Below are 23,563 nucleotides of genomic sequence, written 5' to 3'. Positions count from 1 at the left end.
TCCAGTCCGGGCCGTCCGCCAAATTGCGAGGGTGGCGCTGTTGGGCGAAAATGTGTGGGGAGAAACGGTTCGGAATGCAAAGTGGGCGACGAGGAGGAGGGGCCGGGCTGCGAAGCGCAGACGGAGGGGGGCTTGGGGCGGGCTGGCGTTCTCGCGCCGGGGCTATATAGAGCCCCGAGCGGTGCGAACATGCTCACTTAGCGGGCGCTGCGCGGAGCCCTGGCGTAGGCGCGAGGTAAAGGTTGCAGGTAGGGCTGGGGAGAAGGAGGCGTGGAACAGCGGCAGTGGCGCTTCAAGCAACCACCTCTAAAGACTCCTTCGGTGTTCTAGCTGAAGCAGGCAAGGTGGTCGCAGCGCGCGCCCTTTTATTAGGGGAGCCCGGCGGTGCGCGAGCGGGTGAGGCAGGACGAAGGGCAATCCTTTTATCCGAACTTGCACTTTGCTCCCCTACTTTGCCGACTTCCCGCGTCGACTCGCCGCGTGTGGGCTTGGCTTCTCCTGCAGGGGAGAGGCAAGGTGGCCGTTAGGTAACAGGGCTTGTGCTCGCCGCGCAAAACAACCGCTGAGTCAGAAGCGGGGAGGAGTTGCAGTTCTTACGGGTCCGTCCCGGCCAGCCAGGTGTCTTTTTAGAGTGTCCAAAGAGTGAGTGTTTGTGCGAGAGAAACTCTTGCCTGCCTCTCTGAAGAGTGGGAGCCCCTCTCCCCAATTGCTCGGGGCAAGGCGCGCGAGAACGGGGGCTCCCCCTGCTCTGAGCTGGCACGCTGCTTTTGACTTGTCGAGCCGGTGCCCAAGTCCTGTGCAGGGGAACCCAGCGCCCTCACGCCCTCGGTCGCGCCGTCGTCAGACGGGCTCCCCGAATCCTCCGTGGCTCCTCCGTCGAAGGGAGGCTCGGCAGCCATGAACATCATCTTGGAATTCTTCGTGGTCACCTTCAAGGTCCTCTGGGCTTTCGTGGTGGCCGCCGCCAAATGGCTCATGCGCCCCAAGGAGAAGAGCGTGGCCGGGCAGGTGTGCCTCATTACCGGCGCCGGCAGCGGGCTGGGCCGGCTCTTCGCTCTGGAGTTCGCCCGCCGCCGAGCGCGCTTGGTCCTGTGGGACATCAACACGCAGAGCAACGAGGAGACGGCGGGCATGGTGCGGCACATCTACCGGGAGATCTCGGAAGAAGCCGTGGTCGCGGCTCAGAAAGGTAAACGGGCTTGGGCTGAAGGCGGGTGGACCCTCCGGGGTTGGGCACTGGCGCGTGAGGCTGGCGCCAAATTCTCCAAGTGGTCAAGAAAAGTGGGCACCGAGTATTGCTTCGTTCAAAGGAGGAAAACTGAACTGTGTGGATATCATGAAATCCTGACCTGAGGTGCGCTGAAATGAAAATGGGAGAAAATTAGTAGTATGGTTGGCACAGTTGAAAGTATTACTCTTGATTGTCCCAAAGGTGCTGTTTCAAGAGGCAACTGGATTTTCTGTTTTTTCTTTGAAGATTCTCATCCAAAAAGCTTCTTCAGCTTCTTACTCTTATTCGTTATTCCTATTCTTATTCTTGATAGGGCTTGGAACAGTGTTTCACTGAGTTCAAGGTATATCTAAACCTTCAGAAGCAATATTGTTTCTAAGCTTATTTGCTTAGAATAAGCATATTGGCTAGTTCTTGTCCAGTGCTAAGGTAGGAATATCCAGATGTTTTGCAGGAGTATCTCATTTCCACAAGTCACTAGGAGGTTCAGTGAGTTGTGTTGCTGCTTTGCAGCCTCTCCAAAGTGACTTGTCCTGCTCTTTCCTTAAGGGCAGCAGACTTGAAAGTATTCAAAAGTTTTGGGTTTAGGAGTGGTGGAGAAGCATTGAAGGGTATCCTTGAAACTGTGGCTCTTGGGGAAAAATTCTCCATTCTTGCCACCCAAGAAGTTTAGGAATTTGGGCATTTTTTGTTGAACTGACTGAGGTTGATAGCATTGTATTATGATATCTATTAACTATTTGTATTTCCTTTTATTGTATTTTAAATGTCTCATGATTGTTTGCATCCAAAGTCACTAGTTGGAGACGGGTGATTGTACAAATTAAATAAATAAATGTCCATGTCATTCTACTCCATGACTTTGAATGACTAAAAGACACCGGATAAATAATTTAAAGTTTAAGGGTTCAAAGCATATAGAAAAATGACAATGGTGACAACAAAATTTCTTTCTATCATAGTAGGAGCTAGGCTTTTTAAAACAGATTGTTACAATGTAAGAAATAGTTGATATAAAATAAGCAAAAAGTGCTTATGTCAAGTGCTTTTCTTGACATAAGAATGTATGAAGTGGCATAATAATTTCGCACAATGATGTAAATAAATGTAAATAATGTTAAACCTATTTGGTAGGAAGTTTTAATCACTGGTAGTACAGTAGCATTTATTCCCAGATAAATAACTCAAAAGATTGCAGCCTGCAAAATAAATTAATGATATTCAATAATGCTTGTTCCTGAACAAATATGGAAAAGGTAGGTCTACATGTCCCTACTGAGCTTGGGACTTCTTTGTTTTATTTTTTAATCAGTAATGATGCATTCCTTTGTCGTGTTACCTTCCATTTGGCATCAGTATATCACTGCTGAAGATTAGCACTATAGGGCTTGGTACTTCATTGTTTTGGTATGTAGTTGTCACACTTTATTTTTTGGAACAGGACTAACAAGAATCTTGTCAAACTGGGTAGATTAATAATTGCCTCTTATTTCCTGGTATGGAAACACTGAATATATATTTAATTAAATTCTTATTTGTCCCTCTCCTTTGCTTTCCTGGATTTCTGTAAGCAGCTGGGCATGGTGAAGAGGAAGTGCTACCTCCCTACAACTTACAAGTTCATACATACACTTGTGATGTGAGCAACAGAGAGAATGTGTACAAGACTGCTGAGAGAGTCTGCAAGGAGGTTGGTGAAGTCTCAGTCCTCGTGAACAATGCTGGTGTTGTTTCCGGCCACCATCTTCTGGAATGTCCTGATGAGCTTATTGAGAGGACCATGATGGTTAACTGCCACGCACATTTCTGGGTAACTATACTTATTTTTAATGGGATGGCTGTATGACTTGGTTACAGTAAACTTTGATGTTCTGAAGATGAACAAGACTATTTACTTAGTTCATTTTCATGTTTCCATTTTTGCTTTGTCCTTTCTCTTAAAGTTAAATGATGTTTAAAATTTTTAAAAATAAATATATATATATATATATATATATATATATATATATATATATATATATATATATATATAACTATACTGCGGTGAAAATAGTAATTAAACATGTTTGTCAAACCAACTTCTCTCCTAGAGGTTTCAATAAGGGATAGGAATGTTATAGATCTTCCAGTTCAGAGATATTACTATAGAAATAACATTCACTATTGAGTTCTGTTAATTCTCCTTTTGAATTATATCGTACAGCTGGCTCTTTAGAAGTTGTAATATATTTAATGTGTTATGACAATGAAAAAAAGGCATTTCTTTTTGAACATGCTTTACAGCCTATCTGATTTATCTAGTTGGAACCGGCTACAAGAACCTATTGTCTCAAAAACATGAAGCTTCACTACTCTGACTATGATCATTGCTCAACAGAATATTTTGTTTTTGGAGTAGTAGCAGCTGTCTGAAGTCCCAAGCAGAAGTACATTTTAGCCTTGTTTTCAATCAAGGCTGGTAAATGTCCTATGCTGTATTCATAGTCTAGTATTTCTGCTCTGTTGCTACTTTGAATGGCTGTGGCTTTCATTGCCTGTACTGGCATCCCAAGAGGGGCTTACTTCCCAGGTAAGTCTATAGCCAATTGAATCTAAAGAGCACTAGAGTAGTGGAAATGGTTCCTTGGTCCCCCTTGCTTTTTTGGCAGTCCTAAATCCTCTAATGTTGAGAATGCTATTTCTAGTTTCTATTACTGACTGTAAACAAGTATCATTTAATTAAATATGATACCATTATACAGTAATCACTTGCATCCCAGCACTTGCAATGTTGATATACCGTACTTTTGGAGTATAAGACGCTCCGAAGTATAAGACACACCTAGCTTTTGGGGAGGAAAACAAGGGAAAAATATCTGCCTCTGCCTCTTAGCAATTTGCCTCCTTGCAACAAACAGCAAACAGTACAGATAATATACATTGTTTGTATATTAACAAACAATGTTTGTAGTGTTACATTTCAGACTATACTTGTATAGATGCTGTTAAAATTGATGTGCTTTCTGGAAATATAGTTATTCTCTGCTATTTAATCATCAGCTGTTTCATGCTGCAGGGATTGCTATAGCCTATTGCAGCCTCCACAAGCTCAATTTTCCCTGTTTGCTTCAAGGAGGTAAATTGCTGGGAGGCAGAGGTCAAAAGGTTGGGGTTGGTGGGTGGGGCTACATTCAGTGTATAAGATGCACCCAAATTATCACCCTCTTTTGGGGAGGGAAAGGTGTGTCTTATACTCCGAAAAATACTGTAGTTTGTAGCTCTTTGCTATAGAGAATCTTAAATACATGCTGAACCTATCTTAGGAGAGAAGAGCAGACAAATAGTTCATGATCCTTCTGTCACACATACTCTTTAGAGCCATACTGTATGCTGTTGAGTGGCTTGATCTGAGAGCCCATTTCAGCACATACCAGTTGCATAATTCAAAGAAGTTTGCTTTTAGTATTTTACAAAGGGAAAGTACTGTAATTAGAAACTTTTTTTGCTTGAACAGGGGTGTCAAACTTGCATCGTCACAGCGTCATCACATGATGGATCTGGACTTTCCCCCCTTCGTTAAACCGGGCGGGAGCAGAGCCAGCACGTGATGGATCTGGCCCGCAGACCGCAAGTTTGACACCCCTGTGCTAGAAGGATAAATATCCAGCTGATACTTAAAAAGGCAGAAACAGTGCTAACTTAACAAATTTGATTAAAGAAAAAATATAAAAATGAGAGACATTGTCATTCATTAAATTCCTGAATTATCTTGTTCTTCATTTCAACAACTAAATCAATTATTTACAAAATTGTGTGGTTTAAGGAATCATTTCTAAATCTCCAACTAATAGAACATTTAGTTGTAATCTTATAAACATTTATTAACAAATAAGCACCATTGTAGTCAAAAGAATTTGAATAATGTATGTAGGATTATTGCAGCAACTTTGATCTATCCTTATTTCAGAGTTTTTCTCTCTGCTCTGGAGCAATAGTGTTTTATTTGAAGCAGACAGACCTAATAATACACTAAAAGTGACTTCAGACCTTGTTATACAACTTTGTATAGTTTTAGTCAGCAACCACAACTTATTTAGTTCCATGTACATGATTTCTGTAGTTCAATGAAAATGTCTTTAGGAAGAAATTATTTTCTTATGTGGATACTTAGGCGTCTCTTGTTTTCCAATCCAAAGTACCAACAGTACAAAAACAATTAAAACTAAAAGAGTCTGAGCTATTGACTCAGACTCTTCATCTGCTACTGATGATCATAAATACACATGTCATTTAGTATGGTAGCAAGTCTTTATTGCATGCATGGTGACAACAATTGGTCATCTACAATCTTGAATTCCATTGCTGATTAAGCTACAATCTTTATTCCTAAAAAGTTGGGTGAAAGACGTGTCATTTTTAGATGGAGTGCCAGTTCATCATGAAATATTTTATTAAATATATGGTGTGTTTTTAAAAAAAAAATGGTACTTAGCAGTTTTAATCTACGTTAGAATTTTCAGTCTTCAATTATTTATAAGCATATAATTATCTCACTGTGTCAAGTGAAAAAAGTTTCCAAATCTCTTTTTGGTCATATTGGGAATTCATTATGACCACCTCATAATCTGTTCCTTAAAACATTATGCTGTGGTGCCACAGTGGTTAGAATGCAGGCTGACTCTGCCCACTGCCAGGAGTCCAATCCTGACCAGCTCAAGGTTGACTCAGCTTTCTAGCCTTCCAAGGTTAGTAAAATGAGGAGCCAGATTGTTGGGGGCAATATGCTGACTTGGTAAACCACTTAAAGAGTGCTATAAAGCACTCTAAAGTACTGTATAAGTCCTTTTGCTATTGCTATTATGTATTGAAAATGTGATGTTCTGTAATATGCATTTCATCTATAGACCAATAAAACAGCTTAATCAATGTATCTCTAGCAAAGGTAAAGGAACTGGAACCTTTAAATAACGTTTGCATTAAAACACCCACACACCACATTAGATATATGTATTTCTTGTTTTTCATGCAAACATTTTTAACCCATTGAGCTTTAAGAATTGTAACACTGTCTACCTACTAAGATTATTCTTTCTTAATTATAACATGAACAAGCAATGGTCTTGGTGGTGTGGGGTAAGCACTATTGTTCTTGTAGAAATATAGTTCAAAGTAGGGCTGCTAATGAGTCTAACAATTGTAAGAAGAGCAACATTAAATACATCTTAACGTTGTACATAATAGTTTATTCTAATACAGATAATGCACATTAATATAGTTTTTAATATCACTGTAGCAGAAGATAGTTTTGAGTATCTTACTGTCTTCATGCCATGCGATGATGCACCTTTGAGAACATAACCAACTTGATCCTACATATACAAAATTAGAATAAGCAGTGCACCATATGTTCACATTAATTCTTTGTGATGTGGCTGAAAAGTATATCTAATTATTCTGTTGTTGCTTTATTTATTGCTTAGACGACTACCTTAGAATCTGATACATCAAATTTTGTTTTAGCTAATCTACTTTAATCTCATGCTGCAGAAAATCTATCCATTATATTTTTCAGGGGAACTCAGAGCTATTGGTTGCAATTATTGGTTAGCATATTTTTTCCTACCTCTTCAGCAGGTTAAGCAGTAAAAGTGCACTACTAGTAGTGTAGTTTTATATGAAATTATCAGACCTTCTATTATTCATTTTATGTATTTATCATGGTTAAGACTACCTGAGTCATCCTGGATTTACAAACATCTTTCCTGGTAACTGTTTTCCACAATTAGTGTTGATATGGTATATCTAACAACACTAGGATTGAAATGAATGGGAAAATTCATAGAAAGAAAAAAAAGGGGATGTGGGCCCTTGACTTTCCTGGTCTAATCTGAGGCTTTATAGAGACTTTTACGGCTAAGCTAAAAATAGCTTTGGAGTGCCCTGTATAATATCAACCCATATTTAGACTGTGTACATTATTTCTTTATCCTTTCCAGACAAAAATGTGATGATTCCAAGGATTAATTTAAATAGTCTCTATAATGTTCTGTATATATAGGAAAAATGTCCTTACTAAAGGCATGTGTTTAGTGGCCTTACTTCTGTGCAAAAGTTTGAATTGTTGTTTAAAGTTTAAAGTTGGCTTTTTTAACAAGTGCTTTTAAGTATGCCCCCAAGTATCTTTTAGACAATTGTTCTCATCTGTGCATTTTAAAATTGGCTGAAAGTAGGTGCATCTAAGTTGTTTCAATATGTGCTTTTACATCATTATCACTCCTAACACCAATACATGTAATAAGCTCAGCAAGCTTGTCCAGAGTTACATATCTTTATTATATTGCCAAAAGTATTTGCTCGCAACTGAGTCTGATTATGTGGATGGATGAGCGAATACTTTGGCAATATAGTGTGTGTGTGTGTGTGTGTGAATGTATGTATGTATGTATATACAACCCCTGGTAAGCCCCAATTATGGGAGGAAGCTAACTGCTTCCATTATCTGTCAATCGGCTCGTCACAAGAGGCCATCACGACAGAAACCCAATATTTTTACTGTTGCCTTTGTTATATTTGTGTGTGTTTTTTTTTTGCGCTGATAAATAAATGTATTTATTTATCAGCACAAATAAAATTATTTTATTTTATATTTATCATTTATTTATTTTATTTTATATATATCATATATTTTTACCTTTATTTATTTATCAGCACAAATAATAAACACACACACACAGACACACAGACACAGACACACACACACACACACACACACACACACATATAAATATATATATATATATATATATATATATATATATATATATATATATATATATATATATATATATATATATATATATATATATAGTTTTGAGCACTTAATATTCAACCTTTTCATCAGATGGATTTTTGATCTTTGATTAAGTGTGACTTAAACTTAGTCAATTAGTGCTACCAGTATACATCAAATCTAAGACTTGAGGTATGCTTGTTGAATAGAAATGGAAAGCCATGAAAACTGATGGTTATTACAAACTCTCTTTCAAGTTGATAGAAGTTGAAGTCTTTTGATACTCCATTGTGTGCTTGGATTAGTTTGTGCTAGGCGCTTTAGATTACCAATAAATAGTTGGAATGTAAAGCCCAGATATGATACTGAGATTTAATTATATATTGCACATAAATATATACACTGAGGAGTTCATAAGAATGCCTTATGAGTGAATTTGTTTATTGTTAAAATATCTGCTAAGTGAAAGGTGGTTTTTATGGCTTGCATAGCTTTAACTCATAATTCAAAACTTTTTACACCTTTGCTCCTTATATATATATATGTAGTTTTGAAAAGCCCTTTTTCTGATTCTTTCCTTTGATCAGTCTCTATTTACAAAGAATTAGATTCAGTTGACCTAACTAGTATTTGTTGATCTTGCTCTAGTGATACTACCTTTCAACTCGACAATGGTGTACAGATGAAACTATCTTAAGTTTAAAAAAATGAAACTTTCTATCTCCCTTTTATCTATTGTGGTTTTCTATGGCCCTCCAAACTCTTGAACACATCTACAATATGAAGATAACATAATAGTAGCTATTGGCACCAATTTATTTTTTTCAAATTTGGAAAGCTTCCTAATGCCATAGCAACTCTAGGCAGCATGCAGTATTAAAAACAGGTTATAACAATTTTTAAATAACAAGGAAAACACAAGGAAAACAACATTCTCTTGCACAATGCACTCGCACATGGGCCCTAGCCCAAGGCACAAGGGGGAAAACCCTGTTTCAACAGCCTGTTCCATATCACTAGTGGAGAAAGTGGGCTTTCTGACTTTTTCTTTTGGAACAGTCTTCTGTTGACACTTCATCTGTCCCTTATGAGATCTGTATCTGATGACAATCAGACATATAGAAAGCTCTGAAATTGAAATTAATGAACTGTGCTTTTCAAAAGTGGGACTATACACTAGTGTTCTCCATTTGATGACTCCCAAAATGCATTCAGATTGCAAATTCCAGAATTTCCTGCCAATTCTATCTTTACAGTATATCTCCAAATAAATTTTTTAACTCTTACTAATTTTTCTTGTCTGCTTATCCATAGGCTTTGAGTAGAAAATATTGTTGTTATTGTTTCCAATTTTTCCTTTTACTGTATTTTAAAATATTTCTATTACATTCTTCTGCAATACTTAATAAGGTGTAAATGCTTTTCAGAATGATTCGGAAAACTGTAAAAAACCAATTGGTGATTACTTGTAATGAAAAGCAATGTAGAACTTATACAAAATTATGAGCAGAAAGGACTAATATTATGTTCTATTTTTTTTATTAAAAGGAATGAATTTCCTTATTGTAGTAGGATATGTGCATATCCTGCTTGTTCCCAGAATGAAATTAAAATGGGAGTGATACACATTACACTAGGAAGTATGTGACATAATACATCTGGGAGCAATATTTTTCTTTTGGGGATGGGGTTTGTGAGTAAGAAACGTATTCTGTCACTACCTCATTATGTCAAAGATGTGGCATTTTATTGCCACCACTTGGCTTATATGTTTAACTTAATCTATTCATTACAACCTACCGTAAGTCATTTTTTGGTCTGGTGTATATTTGCATACCCCAATTCAATTTCCAAACTGTTCTGTTGAACATAATGGAGTTTTCTTCTGAAAAAAAAAAGTATAGAATGATGTGGTAAAAAGGCAAATATATTGTAAGCAATTTTTTCTCTGTTTATTGAAAGGAAATTAGGCTGTTTTATGCAAATATCAGTTATCTTTAATTGAATTTCTAATCCTGAAAAAATTATTCTGGCAACGTTGATTTGTAAGCTATCAGTATTGCATATTTACATTTACTGATGAATTATTTAAAGAGTATTTCTAAGGAAGGCCTAATTAAATATTTTTGTTTGATCTTATTTATGAAAGAAACCTCGTATGTTCTTGCTATATTTATCATTTTCTACAGAATTACAGATCCTATGTATTTTTTTTCCATCTCCAGTTTGTGGAAAAAGATTTTTGCAGTAAATGCCCATTGTATGAGAATGAAACTTATTTGGTAGTTGGTTCGTTTGTCTAGACAGTAGGTTTCTCAGATTTCCTTTCCTAGGGCCATCTCCAATGAAATCTTTCTGAAGCAGAATGGAAAATAACACTAGGAGCTGCAATGGGGATTCCATTCTCTTGTATTTACAGGAAGTCTTCGGAACATTTTCCTCCATAAATGGAAAGATCTTTTGTCCATGTAGAAGGACAATCCAGGTTTAAAATATTGATTTATTTTCATTTCAACTTCTAGATCAATATTGTACTTTACTAGCATTGTGTAAAAGTGATGCATCTCATTCTTAGATGTATTAAAATAATCCCTTGGATGTTTTCTGCCTTAGTAGAGCTACAGGTGATTCTCTTCCTTTTGCTGTTCTCCATCTCAGTGAGGCCCCATGCTGGAAGACGCCTGAGATATAGCTGGTCCAGCATTCTGCCTCTCCTGGGATCAGCTTATAAAAATTCCAGAAGCAGGACATGAACACAGTAGTGTGCTTACATTTCTCAACAATGGGTATTTAAACCGAGTCGGGTGGTAAATGGCAAGGTTTACTTATTTGCATTATTCATTGATTTTTAACCAAATGGCAACAAACTTTGGTGCTAATTGAACAGAGGTGAAGAATTTTCACAACTAGAAATTGAATGTGTTAGTAGGTGAGACTTAGGATTTAGGTGTTAGGAAACTTCTAATGTGTAATGAACAACTAAAGACAAAAGGTGACTCCTTTTGCTGGAACTCAGTAGTTTAAAAATAAGCTTTTGATGTTTTCTTTGTTGTTCCTTAGTAAAGTCTCTGCCAACTTTTTTGTTTTCCTTCCTTTAACATCCTGAATTAAAGTGTGTGGGAAATATAGAGATACAGATTGTTAAACGCTTAATTTCTTAACACATTTCCCATTTTGACTTATTTGTTTTCTTAGTTCATTTTTCATTTTGGCTTATTTGTTTTCTTGATAGTACAGTAAGTAAGCTGTGTAGATTGATTGATTATGTGTCATTGCAACCACATAGATCTTTTTCAAGAACAAAATGGGTGTGTATAATCAACGTAAGGTTTTTAGTATTTGACTACAACTCTCAGAAGCTGTTGGAAACCAAAGTTTCTCAGGTAACATTTAAGAGAGTTGTGGAAACAAGAGACTCATAATATTTTTCTAGGGCCCTGTCCTGTTTCATTTGATTTTGTGCTTATTAGATTATTTTAGTTTGGATTGTCTGCTTGATTTGATATTTATAGCTGTTTTATAGGGGTTTTCTATGCCATCCAGAGTCCATTGGGGGTGGGAGGCTAATATAATAATTGCATTATTATTATAGTTATTGCTGTAAATTGGCAGACATTTCTATCTATCACTTATATATGTGGATCCAAGCAGATCCACACTGCTTGGATCCACAAATATATTAGCAATAGCAATAGCAATAGCAATAGCAGTTAGACTTATATACCGCTTCATAGGGCTTCCAGCCCTCTCTAAGCAGTTTACAGAGTCAGCATATCGCCCCCACAGTCTGGGTCCTCATTTCACCCACCTCAGAAGGATGGAAGGCTGAGTCAACCTTGAGCCGGTGAGATTAGAACCGCTGAACTGCAGATAACAGTCAGCTGAAGTGGCCTGCAGTACTGCGCCCTAACCACTGCGCCACTTCGGCTCAGTAATTATTATTAGTGTATTATGCTAATACATTATAACTTCATAGGTTCTTGGGAAGAACTCAATGCATATGAATGCCAATACCATCTGAAAAACTGGCAGATGTGACATTACATTGCTCTGTTTACAGTAATAATGAAAAATACTATATGGTTATATATTTATATTTGACCTATACTTTTGTCCTTTATTTTTCCTGACAGTTGAAATGAAGATTAGATTGACCAAGGCCAGATTATTAGATAGGCTAGCAAAGGCTTGATCTAAAGCTCATGGTTTTCCAAATGCATTTGTTGTTTTTTTCCCATTTTAACCTTTTATATTATCCAGTATACGGTCAATGACATAAAAATACCACAGTGCCATTGACTAATATAAGTCCTTGTAGTTTGCTAAAAACAATTGTACCGGATATAAATGATTTTTTTTGTGTGATGCTGTCCCCAATACCAGTGTTTTAATATAGAATCATAATTCATTATCACTACTATCATTTATATTCTTCTGCTTAATAGCAATAAGATCTGAGTTTTCTTGACACACAATTTGGCACTTTTTTTTTTGTTGAACACATCATACAGAATCCCACACTAGAGTTAAAAGCAATTTTTATGCGTGTATTAAGGGAATTCCTTTTATGGCTATAAAATTAGTTGAGCCAGTTCCTTTGCAACTACATAGAATATGGTTAACAGTTGTTCTCCTAGTTGCTCCATTAAGTAGGTACTGGTATTCATAGGAACCATACTAGTTATATCACTTTATAGACTGAAACTTGGTTTTGGTCCATATTTCATCATTTTATTCATATTTTCATATTTTCATATTTCTCAGTTGAAATTTTAATTCTGTACTTGTATTATGTTATTTTATTCTTTCATCTAGCTTTATGACATTTTTAAAACTAGAACTAAAGTAATAAAGGAGGAGGATATTGGAAACTAAGTTTTCCATGAATAGAAATATCTTAGCACACACCTCATAAAACAATATACTGCTCAGTTTCAATTAGGCATCCTTCCCCCCCCCCCCCGAAACTTTATAAGACTATTGTAGTGGAAATAACAGTTCTTTTTTTATAAGTAAGAATAAGGATGGTGAATAAAATTATCCTCATTTCATGGGAACTTGAGTTCCTCTAATAATAAGGCTAGGTGTGTTTTTAAAAAGATTTTTGTGATGAAAGCTGATTCATAGCTTCCCTCTAAATCTAGATTTGTACTTTTTCATATATTAGCTGCATTTCTCCTTAATTTTAGTAAAAGACTCAATCAGGAGCAGACTGAAAAGTTTGAAGTGGTTAAAGTTAGAAATCCAAAGACTGTAAATTCTAGTTTTCTCTTATGCATGAAAGGCAACTGAGTCGCTATTGATGAGTCTCTTAGTCCAACCCTGCTGATAGGTTTCTTGTAGAGTAATTAGGAGGCAGAAACATGCATATACTATCCTGAGCTGTACAGAAATAAAAATAGGATATAAATCTTAGGGTAACTATGTGTTTATGTTTTTGTATTCATATTTCAACTTGAAGAATATAGTGTTAGGGGGAACTTTGAATCATAAAAGGCAAAATTGCTTCATAGGTTTCATTCATTCATTTAGTATTATTGAATGAAATGAATACCATCTTTTCTTATGGTGAATATTGTATGCTTATTCATAATTGGATTGTAAAAAGTGTTGTAGTGCAATTCTTACTCAATGTATTTTTTATTTATTTTCCAAACTCTCACATACTTAAAACAGGTTACGTATCAGGGATTACTTAAAGAGATATTACATCAAACTAGTAGTCCATTTAGTTCATTATTGTTGACACTGACTGGCAGCAACTGTCACATCTACTTACCTATTCCAGAAATTGAACTTGAGATTTTCCCCAAGCAAAATTTGTTCTTTCATAGCAGTGTAGCTCTCTGCCTCGTTGCATAAAGCAATTCATATATTTTATAAGCAACCAGGCAATCATTGGCCTACAATTGTCTTTAATCATGATTTAACAAGCTTGACTTTGGAGATTAAATGATGTAGATCCTCTTTTTTTTCTCAAGACACATATTTTCAGATGCTTTCTGCTGTAAGTAGAGTGACAAGCACAAAATAAGAATCTCTATACTAAATTTGTGAATACAGATTTATGTATAGAACTTTCCGTTAGGCACCAAATCTGAGTTTTCAGGATGGTATGTCTTGTTTTTAGTTTTGTAGCTCCACAGAAATCATTTTAAAAAACATTGATATTTCTGTAAAAGTTCCTAAAACAAAGGACCGTCAATACATTTTATCAGCTGCTGCATCTGCTTACGTTGATCAGTTGGGCGTTCAGCATTTTCCAGTCATAACTCCTGAAAAGGAACTTGGCCAAACACCGGTGTAGAACAAGAAGGATTTATCACATATCTTCTTTCTAGTTTCAAATCGTTAACAAAATGAATACTCCAGACATTACTGAGAAAAGTGATATCACATTTTGTTTCCACAATATATACTTTAATTTCCTAATTTAAATCTGGAGTATGCGACTTCTAAACCAAATGCTATACTTATATTTTAAATAGTCAAAGTAAAATGGGGTGAGAATGAAAAAGCTAAATTTGATTTTATGTCAGCAACATTTAATTAAAATTAAATAGTTAATAGATATTGTCAAACTCCTTTAATATTGTCAAATCATGTGCTTAATGCTATTTTCCCTTCTCTTATGTTAAAAATTGCAAGTTGGTAACAACTTTGTGTATGGACCTTAGATGTTACATTTCTAATTAATGTGACCAACTGCTCTGCTATAAGTTTTTAGAATGTTTTAAGAACTCCAAAGGAAGATGGGGTGGACAGATCAAATAAGCAAGGTTAATTCTGAAATACATATTTTAATCAGTAGAAGCAAGACCATAACAACTTCAATCTTCTGTCATCCAACAACTGCACATAAAATGTTTTGTGTGGTGTTCAGAGCTCACAGTTAATAACTGCAAGCGAAACTCTGGTTCAAGGAACATGTGAAAATTGTTAAGTCATTTCTGATTGAAAAACAAAGTCGTCATAGAAATGAAATTAGACTGAGTCAGCTGTTAGTAAAATTATTTAAGCCAATAGTTATTTAGAGAGCAAATTCATATGGCATCATATGGTGATTTAAGTTGGGGAGGACAAGGGAGAAGAATCCACATGTGTGTAGAATTGATATATAGCAGTCCAAAACTGAGGCTTTATTTTGGCTTACAGATACAATCAATTTGGCAGAAATGCAATTCTAGCACATTATCTCTTACTGCAAGCACATGGCAGCTGCAATGTGACACCTTATAAATGTTTTACTATTTCAAATGGATTTCTGCATGGGGAAGTTCATAAAAGTCCACAGAGGCATATCCAGGTGTTCTGGGATGAAATTATAAAAGAAACCTTGTGGAGTTTTGTTGCTGTTGTTGTGTACTTGGGTACTGGTAAGTGGGAGTTGGCTAAATGCTGCTCTGGGAGGCTGCAAATAATTATAAATTTTGAAATGGAAACAATAAGACAATCTTTGGAAGAAAAGTTCCTGCATCATAATACAACTTTTCACTCAGACAGTAATGTGCATTTATGGATATGGTCACTGATATCTAGCAGAAGAGAACTTCTGAAGTTATCTTAGTGGTCTATGGCCATTTTAAAGAATGTTCTGTGCTTTGAACTTGTCCTGTAGCTGAAAGGTTGATCCATGGTAAACCTCATTTTAAAGTAATTATTTTTTAAAAAAGCAAGGATCTGGAAGCTGTCATCACTATTGACTCAGCACATGCTACAGGGCTTTGATTATGATGATAGCATTTTTATCTGAACTATAGTAATTGTTTTTACATATGCATCAGAAAGTTTTCAATAGAACTAGCTTCTCTTGTATCTATTTAATTTGATGACATGCATGTTTATCTTTAAGAGATTAAAGTGCATTTTCTGTCAAGGATCCTGACAATTTACCATGCTTATTCAATATTTGTTGAGTAATCCACAGTTGGATATAGTCTCCCCTCTCCCAGCTGCCAAATCAAATGTACTATTTTACATTATAATTACACATAGTATGTTAAATATAGTCTTGGTTTTACATAAAGTAATCCTATAGAAGTGTAACTTAATACAATAACTGAATATTTTCAGTAGACAATTAATTAGAACTACACATACTATCCTGTGTAATTTTATGTAAGACATTTTTGTAAATTCATTTTTACTTTTTGCTTCAACAACTTTACCTAAAATAAAATTTATTTTTCGTTATTTTTTCCTTAAATTTCTTAGTCCTGAAATGAAATAAGCAGGTTTCAGATTGGAGGACTGCTCAAGTTTGACAACTTTGTCTTATCTTTGGGTCGGCTTATCAAAAATTAAGGCATTATTTCTTGTGCTCTTCTTTGTAGACTACTAAAGCATTCCTTCCCAAAATGCTGGAACTGAACCACGGACACATTGTCACTGTTGCAAGCTCTCTTGGCCTCTTTAGCACTGCTGGAGTAGAGGTTTGTTCAAATTTCTTAAAAAATGTTTCCTGCGTGTTGAAAGAGTTTGCTTTTATCATCAAGCTTGGTGTGCAAGGTAATATGTGCAGCACTTGGGCAAAACAATTCAACTTTTGAGGAATCCATCAGTCAGGAGTAACTAATTTAGTTTCTTTGGAAAACTAAATCACCAGTGAATTAAAAGCAGTGGACATTGCAATGAGACTACCACCAGACTTTTCAGATCTTTTATAGCAAAGTTTGTTGTAAAGCTATCACTATAGAAGAAAAATAAGAAATAAACCCAGCCCTTAATTTATGAGAATTAAATTTAGTATCTCAAAGTATTATTAGGGTATGTTATAAAGTATCTTTTTATCAAACATACCAACTCAAAATTGTTCCTATTAAATGGCAGCACATCTCTAGAGGCTTTATCTAGTGCTGAGACACGCTAAGAAATGAACCTGAGACTTCTGTCACTGAGCCATGTGTCATTTGAGGATTCTAGATGTTGTAATAGAGCATTCCTGGTTCAAAAGACATTGCCAAAGATATACTTAGATTTGAAATGAAAGGATGGATTTGATCAGAATTGGTAATTTGGTAGAACTAGAGCCATATTTCCTTCCTCCTTCCTTCCCTTTTTCCTTCGTTCTGTCTTTTCTTCCTTCTTTCCTGAAAAGCACAGTTGAATAGTTATGCCTTTTGTTTTCAATTGTTGTTGATGATGATTGTTTCTAATATAATTAAGGTTACATTTTTTCTGGCTATTGATAGGAGATAGCAGGAAGATGCTGAGATAAGGTGATCTGTTGGCAAGTCTATTCACCATGTATTGTCTCTAGCATTACCAGCATATTTCCTCTGCATCTCTTTGTTGCTCAAGGTGCTTAAAACATCTGATCAAAATGAGGACATTTCTTATTTTAATAGTGAAAGCAGATGGAGTCACAATGGGAGGAACATTGTGGGATACTATCAGTGGGGTAGCCTTCTGTCAGGGATGCTTCAAACTGGATTCCTCCTATTAGCATGGGAGTTGGACTCAGTAGCCTAAGTGAAACTCTCTGGTTCTATATTTTCCCAGAATATTTGTAAATTCTTCTTATATTATAACAGGAGCAGGTTTACAATATCAACAATATATTTTCCTTTTTTACTACTGAAAATAGGATTAAACAAACAATTATAATTTTAATTAGGCCCATAAAGAAGGGACAAATTAATAAATTTTAGTCTATTAATCTGAAGTATGCCTACAACACACTTTTGTGTTGTAATCCCCTTCCTTCCCCTGTACCTTCCTTCTTTCTCAGTACTCTTTAAATGATCGCTTCCTAAATTTTAAACTAAACTTTACACTATGGACTGATTCTAATTTGTCCTGACACTGCTCAGACTTAGCTACTAATGTGAAAAAGTCCAAACTTTCCAGTTTCGGGAATCAAACCCATTGAGCAAACCTAAGAAAAAAGATGCTACTTACTGACTGTTTCTCCAAATTGCTTGAGGTAGCTCTTCTTTCTCTGAAAGAAAACAATGGCTGAATTGAGAAATAGGTTTTTTTTTTTAATGCTGCTTGAAGACAGAGAGCTTTTTATTTCTTCAAAAAGCTACATCAAAGAATGTCATTTAAGTTTAATTTTTCAACAAGACATTTTTATTTAATAAAAGTAAGATGATCAGTTTAAGTCTGTTTTTTTAAAAAAATGTGTAACTTGTTTCATGCTTGTTTTTTATATTGCCAATTTAGGATTATTGTGCCAGTAAATTTGGAGCTGTGGGGTTTCACGAGTCCCTGAGCCATGAACTAAAGGCAGCTGAAAAAGATGGCATTAAAACAACACTGGTTTGCCCTTACCTTGTAGATACAGGAATGTTCAGAGGCTGCAGAATTAGGTAAGTAGGAACATTTTTTAAAAAAAAATCTATATACAGGTAGTCCTTGACTTACAACAGTTCATTTAGTGATCATTCAAAGTTACAACAGCACTGAAAAAGGGACTTATGGCCATTTTTTACACTTATGACCATTATAGCTTCCCCATGGTCACATGATTTACATTCAGATGCTTGATAACTGACTTACATGACGGTTGCAGTGTCCCACAGTCGTGATAATCTTTGGCGGCCTTCCGACAAGCAAAGTCAATGGGGAAACCACATTCACTTAACAATCGTTTTACTAAATTAACAACTGCAGTGATTCACATAACAAATGTGGCAAGAAAAAGTCGTAAAATGGGGCAAAACTCACTTGGCAAATTTCTCAATAATAAAAATTTTGAACTCAATTGTGGTCATAATTTGAGGACTACCTGCATATAAAAAAATAATGCAGCTGTATCAAATACATTACACATAGCATCACTCTACTTGCATTAAAAATCATTCTTCACAAACAAAATCATAATAAAAATATCTAATATATTTTAAAATAATATAATTATATTTCCTATGTTATGGGGAAACATTTTCATATATTTGAAAATATATTGGATCAGAATATAATATAGTAATGTTTAAAAAAGTTCATTAGAATCCCATAGCTAGTTTACAACCAGTGGTTCTGTAATTGTAAGGTACTATTTTTAGTGTAGCATAAACGCCTCTTACATTAAATACATTGGATTTTATTTATATAATATACATTGCACCTTTTAAATTGAAAAGCATTCAATGTTATAACTCAAAGTTAAGTCAGAAGTTTGTAATCATGATATGTGACCCTGATCATGGCTTAAACAATTAAAATTCTAGTAAGTTTCTAGTTTTATAATTTCTTCTCTATGTAATTTAATTTGGTATTTGTATTATGCTACTGAGTTCCAAGGGCTGAGGAGCTAGGACGCTGAGCTTCTAGATCAGAAAGGTCAGCAGTTTGACGGTTCGAATCCCTAGCCCCACGTAATGTTACTTGTTTCACTTTGTTCCATTACTTGCTCCAGCTTCTGCCAACCTAGCAGTTTGAAAGGATGTAAAAATGCAAATAGAAAAATAGGGACCACTTTGATGGGAAGGTAACAGTGTTCCCTGCACCTTCGGCATTTAGTCATGCTGGCCACATGACCATGGACGTCTTTGGAAAGTGCTGGCTTTTTGGCTTTGAAATGGAGATGAGCACTGCCTCCTAGAGTTGGAAATGACTAGCACATATGTGCAAGGGGAACCTTTACCTTTACTGAGTTCCAAATATAATGTATAGAACTCTTAGATTTTATACTATGTGTATTGTTTAGTTTTTGAAGATGCATACTGTATATTGTGGGAAGGATAATTTGTACTAAGGAAAGACCTCATCCTAATGAATTAATAAAACAAACATGCTTACCATTGTCTTCTGTCATCTTGTGCTTTTTATCTATGTTTTTAAAATGTGGCTTGTTGTTTTTATTTTTTCAGAAAAGAAATAGAGCCATTCCTTCCACCTTTGAAACCAGATTACTGTGTAAAGCAAGCTATGAGAGCTATACTGACAGATCAACCAATGATTTGCACACCTCGTTTGATGTATATGGTTACCTTCATGAAAAGGTTATTATTTAGATCTACTCAGTAAAATGTACATAGTATTTCAGAAATAAATGGGCAGTCAGACTTTGGAATAGATGTCCAGCTTTTACTTCTAATCAACTCAAGTATTATTGCTTGTCAAAGAAAATGTGATAGCACAGAGAGGCCCAGGAATCTATAACCATTCATAATTTATGGGATTGATACACCTAGTTCTCAAACTTGCATAAGGCAGTGTTCACTCCATAAAGGAGAATATTTGTAGCTCAGGATTGAAATGAGATGTCCTTCATGCTCTCTGACCTTGGCTGTTTCTTGCAGATGTTTTATTACCCAAACAAGGTAACATCATCAGTGCTACACCAGAAAACAGACAAGCTCAAAGAGCACCAGGGATCCCTCACTGTTCATTCTGTCTCTCCTAGTACTGTTTCCTCTTCATTTTCAAAATGTATGAGATAGAAGTGCTTCACCATCTACTATATGAGATTTTTTGGGGTAGTAGCAGATATTACAGGCAGATTCTTTCAGGCGCAAAGCATTATTTCTACCCCTGGACTACAACAGTCAATTAATATGGGGACATCATTAGGGCAATTGTATTTCTTTTGAAGGAACAGAAACACAAAATAGACTTCATTGATAATGTACCAAAATGGAAAATATCCAATATTTTTGTGTCTGGAGATAACAAGGACACGTATTCTGGCCTTACTGGCTTAAGAGGCATGAATTCTGCACAATTGAAGTTTTAAGTTCCATAGAAATAAATGATAAGGCTAACTCTAATTTTCAATCTATTGCTGATGAGCCCTGAAAAGTTAATAGCGTTATTTCATTCATTTATTTGTATCTCACCTTCATCATTTTTACAAATAATTCAAGATGGCAAACATGTCCAACAAACCTTCTTCTTGCTATTTTCCCCACAACAACAACCCTGTGAAGTGAACTGGGCTGGGCTCAGATCCCAAAGATCCAAACTTTGTTACCAATCATAAATGTGAATAGAACACCAAATACTAAGATCATATAATCATGTGGGGGACAGATGGCCAGAAGTGTATTATAGACCTTAAAACAACCTTCCTGAGCTGTGGTAACTTTGTACAGTCATCAAACAACTGGTTGTAAGCTGAGAATGACCCATAACAATATTGGTCCCCTCCCAAATGTGTTTGGGAGGAATCATAAAAGTGAAATTAAGAAACAGCGCATCTCCTTAATCAAAGGCATCTGGACTGTTACATTCTGTTATATTCTCCCTGTTTTGATTTTATGGATTATTTATTTCTTGGAAAACCACCTTCCTTTTCAAGGAACTTCACAAATCTGTATAAAGCCTTATTAAATTCCTCAAGGGCTCATACCATTTCCAATTGTTGAAGTCTCTAGATACAGTGAAAATAGAAACAGTAACACATGAAAACAAAAGCAAAGTACCAAGGAAAGAATGAGGCATAGCGCAAGTATTTTGAAGGAAAAAGAATGCTAGCAAATGTTTCGATGTGAGGCCCTTTTTGTGTATGGAATCCAGCCAATTGGTCCTTCTGGTCTTGGCCTTGATCTCTGAGTATTTTTTTAAGCTAAAAATGAGTAAGACTTAAGAAAGGAAATACATATTGGTTTTAAAATAGGTAACAGTTTGATGGATTGTTATTGCTGATAAAATTACTGTATTATTCTACAGAGGCAGTGTGAATAGCTCATTAGTTAAAATAGTCAAAAGTGTGTGCAGCCAAGACTAAGCCACCCTGGGAAGCATTCTTTAGTGAAAAATAGCAGGTGGGGGTTGTGCTTCAGAGGAAGCCCTTTAATTGTCCATAAAACACATTATAGTCTTGTACAGAATAGTTTTATTAACATCCAGAGCCTGGAGCTCTTTGGAACAATGTTAAGATTTGCACTATTAAAGCCTTTGACTCATATTACATTCAAAACATAATAATAATAATGGATTCTTTCATTACTTTAACCTTGGAATTATTTGTTCTTGATTTGCTGATTTTGTAGAAGAGAAGCAATAATTTTAGAAACTTAAACATCTATCCTTAGTCTATCATATCTGAGGGAATCTGCTCTAGATAGCATTTTAATTTTCTTACATTTGTTTTTAAAAGCAAATAACTACATCGCTATATTTACAATCCTATTTACCTGTTTCCTTGTTTTAGCATCCTACCTTTTGAAGCAGTTGTGTGCATGTACCGGTTTTTGGGAGCAGACAAGTGTATGTATCCTTTCATTGCTCAACGAAAACAGGCGACAAATAACAATGAAGCAAAGAATGAAATATAACATTTTATAAAGGACTGTTATTTGTAACAGAATTATTATCAAATGCTAGAACTGTATTCTGGAGTGCACTTGCATTTAGCAGGAGCAACTGTTAACATTTTATCATGACATTCTCTTGGATCCTATACCTGAATAGTGAACAGGAAAAACTTTTTTTTTTACATATTGTATGTAGAGTAATCAGAATTCATGAGAACCATGAGAGGCAAATTCATAAAAAGTAGTGACCACCCTTGTTCTTTTGAAACTTTATTAGATGTACAGTAATATGCTACTCTTTTTATAGAGAGAAACTTTGTATGATTTCTCTTGAGATGGTCATGCAATTAGATGATTCAATTGTTTCATCAATTGTTCGTTTTCTTGTGATGTTTTCATGGGTTGTCATTTACATTATGTAATGTAGCAGAGGCAGTGCTTCAAAAGCTCACAGTCTAAATAATACATTGTAATTACTTTTTATTTTTTAATGTTGCATATGTTGAACCTAAATATGTTTTCATTAACATGAAGTTTGGAATGCTTTCAGAATGGAAAGTCATAATCCATACCATCTCTTTCTGTTACTTAGATAAGAATATATAGCTTGAATTTAAAATCAACCACTATAAAAGCCAACTTTAATGGAATTGGATGAGCAAAGGAATAAACAGCTAAATACTCTTTCTAGACTATATAGTGAAATCCGTTTCCCCATCATTGATTACTGTCCAATAACCCATGTTTTTGCTTAAAATTCAAAAGCAAATTGAGTTAAGAAAAAATAAATCATGGCCGTCCTGCCAACTGTCACATTAAAGAGTTATATAAACAAAATGTAATATTATTAGATGCAACTTGAACATTAGAAAGACTAAAATGTTTTTTTAAATTGCATTATAGAGCAGAAAACATTTTTTACCTTTTTTTGTAAGAACAATTTTGTGCCTTGAATTTGGTGAACTGTATTAGTAGAATATTGTAAAGGTGAACTTTCTACCTCTATATCTAAATGTATATCATTTGTTTGTAAATTTGTTTTAAAAATTGTGACTTTTTTTTTAGAATGTCATGTTAAATACTGACCAACTTTTGTGGTTATTAAAATTATCCACTTGTTCTTTAAGACATAACTTGTTTGGATTTTTTAAATGTTGTCTAGGTTTGAGGTATTTTTTTATACTAATTATGTTCCATTTCAACACGGGACAATATGTGTTTTTATATTCTGTTCGTATGGTAGTAACAGTTTCAAAAAATATAGTTGTAGTTGATGACTTGGCCTATTCAATCCTGATATTTCCACCATTTCCAGTTACCTTTAGAGGAGCAGTGCATTTGTTTCAGAAGGCATTATTT

General features: G+C 35.4%; 1 protein-coding gene and 1 long non-coding RNA gene across 3 annotated transcripts in view; one reads left to right on the top strand and one right to left on the bottom strand.

Moving 5' to 3' along the window:
- The first annotated feature begins 194 nt into the window (after positions 1–194).
- On the top strand, positions 195–23,337 carry RDH10 (retinol dehydrogenase 10). Its single transcript, XM_014053136.2, has 6 exons — positions 195–1,189; positions 2,806–3,041; positions 16,334–16,432; positions 18,168–18,313; positions 19,817–19,948; positions 22,102–23,337. Exons 1-6 carry the CDS (start codon positions 898–900, stop codon positions 22,223–22,225), a joined length of 1,029 nt encoding a protein of 342 aa, XP_013908611.1. The 5' UTR covers positions 195–897; the 3' UTR covers positions 22,226–23,337.
- LOC106538605 (uncharacterized) overlaps positions 14,360–23,563 on the bottom strand; it is a 175,764-nt gene continuing 166,560 nt past the window's right edge. For both annotated transcript variants that reach the window (XR_015695623.1, XR_015695622.1), the window contains 2 exons: positions 17,901–17,940; positions 14,360–17,089 (listed from right to left, as the gene is read on the bottom strand). This is a non-coding gene — a long non-coding RNA (uncharacterized LOC106538605). The remainder of the gene's footprint in view (positions 17,090–17,900; positions 17,941–23,563) is intronic.

Source organism: Thamnophis sirtalis, unplaced genomic scaffold (assembly GCF_051295495.1).
Source record: "Thamnophis sirtalis isolate CommonGarterSnake01/CBP01778 unplaced genomic scaffold, rThaSir2_p1.2 scaffold_2, whole genome shotgun sequence".
NCBI classification, from domain to species: domain Eukaryota; kingdom Metazoa; phylum Chordata; class Lepidosauria; order Squamata; family Natricidae; genus Thamnophis; species Thamnophis sirtalis.
This window is presented reverse-complemented; position numbering and strand designations above follow the sequence as displayed.

Excerpts from the sequence above, each read along its gene's own strand:
- RDH10 (XM_014053136.2), top strand. The coding sequence starts at position 898 with ATGAACATCATCTTGGAATTCTTCGTGGTCACCTTCAAGGTCCTCTGG. Across the intron at positions 3,042-16,333 it reads ACTGCCACGCACATTTCTGG|ACTACTAAAGCATTCCTTCC; the intron begins GTAACTATACTT and ends TCTTCTTTGTAG. Across the intron at positions 16,433-18,167 it reads TTAGCACTGCTGGAGTAGAG|GATTATTGTGCCAGTAAATT; the intron begins GTTTGTTCAAAT and ends TTGCCAATTTAG.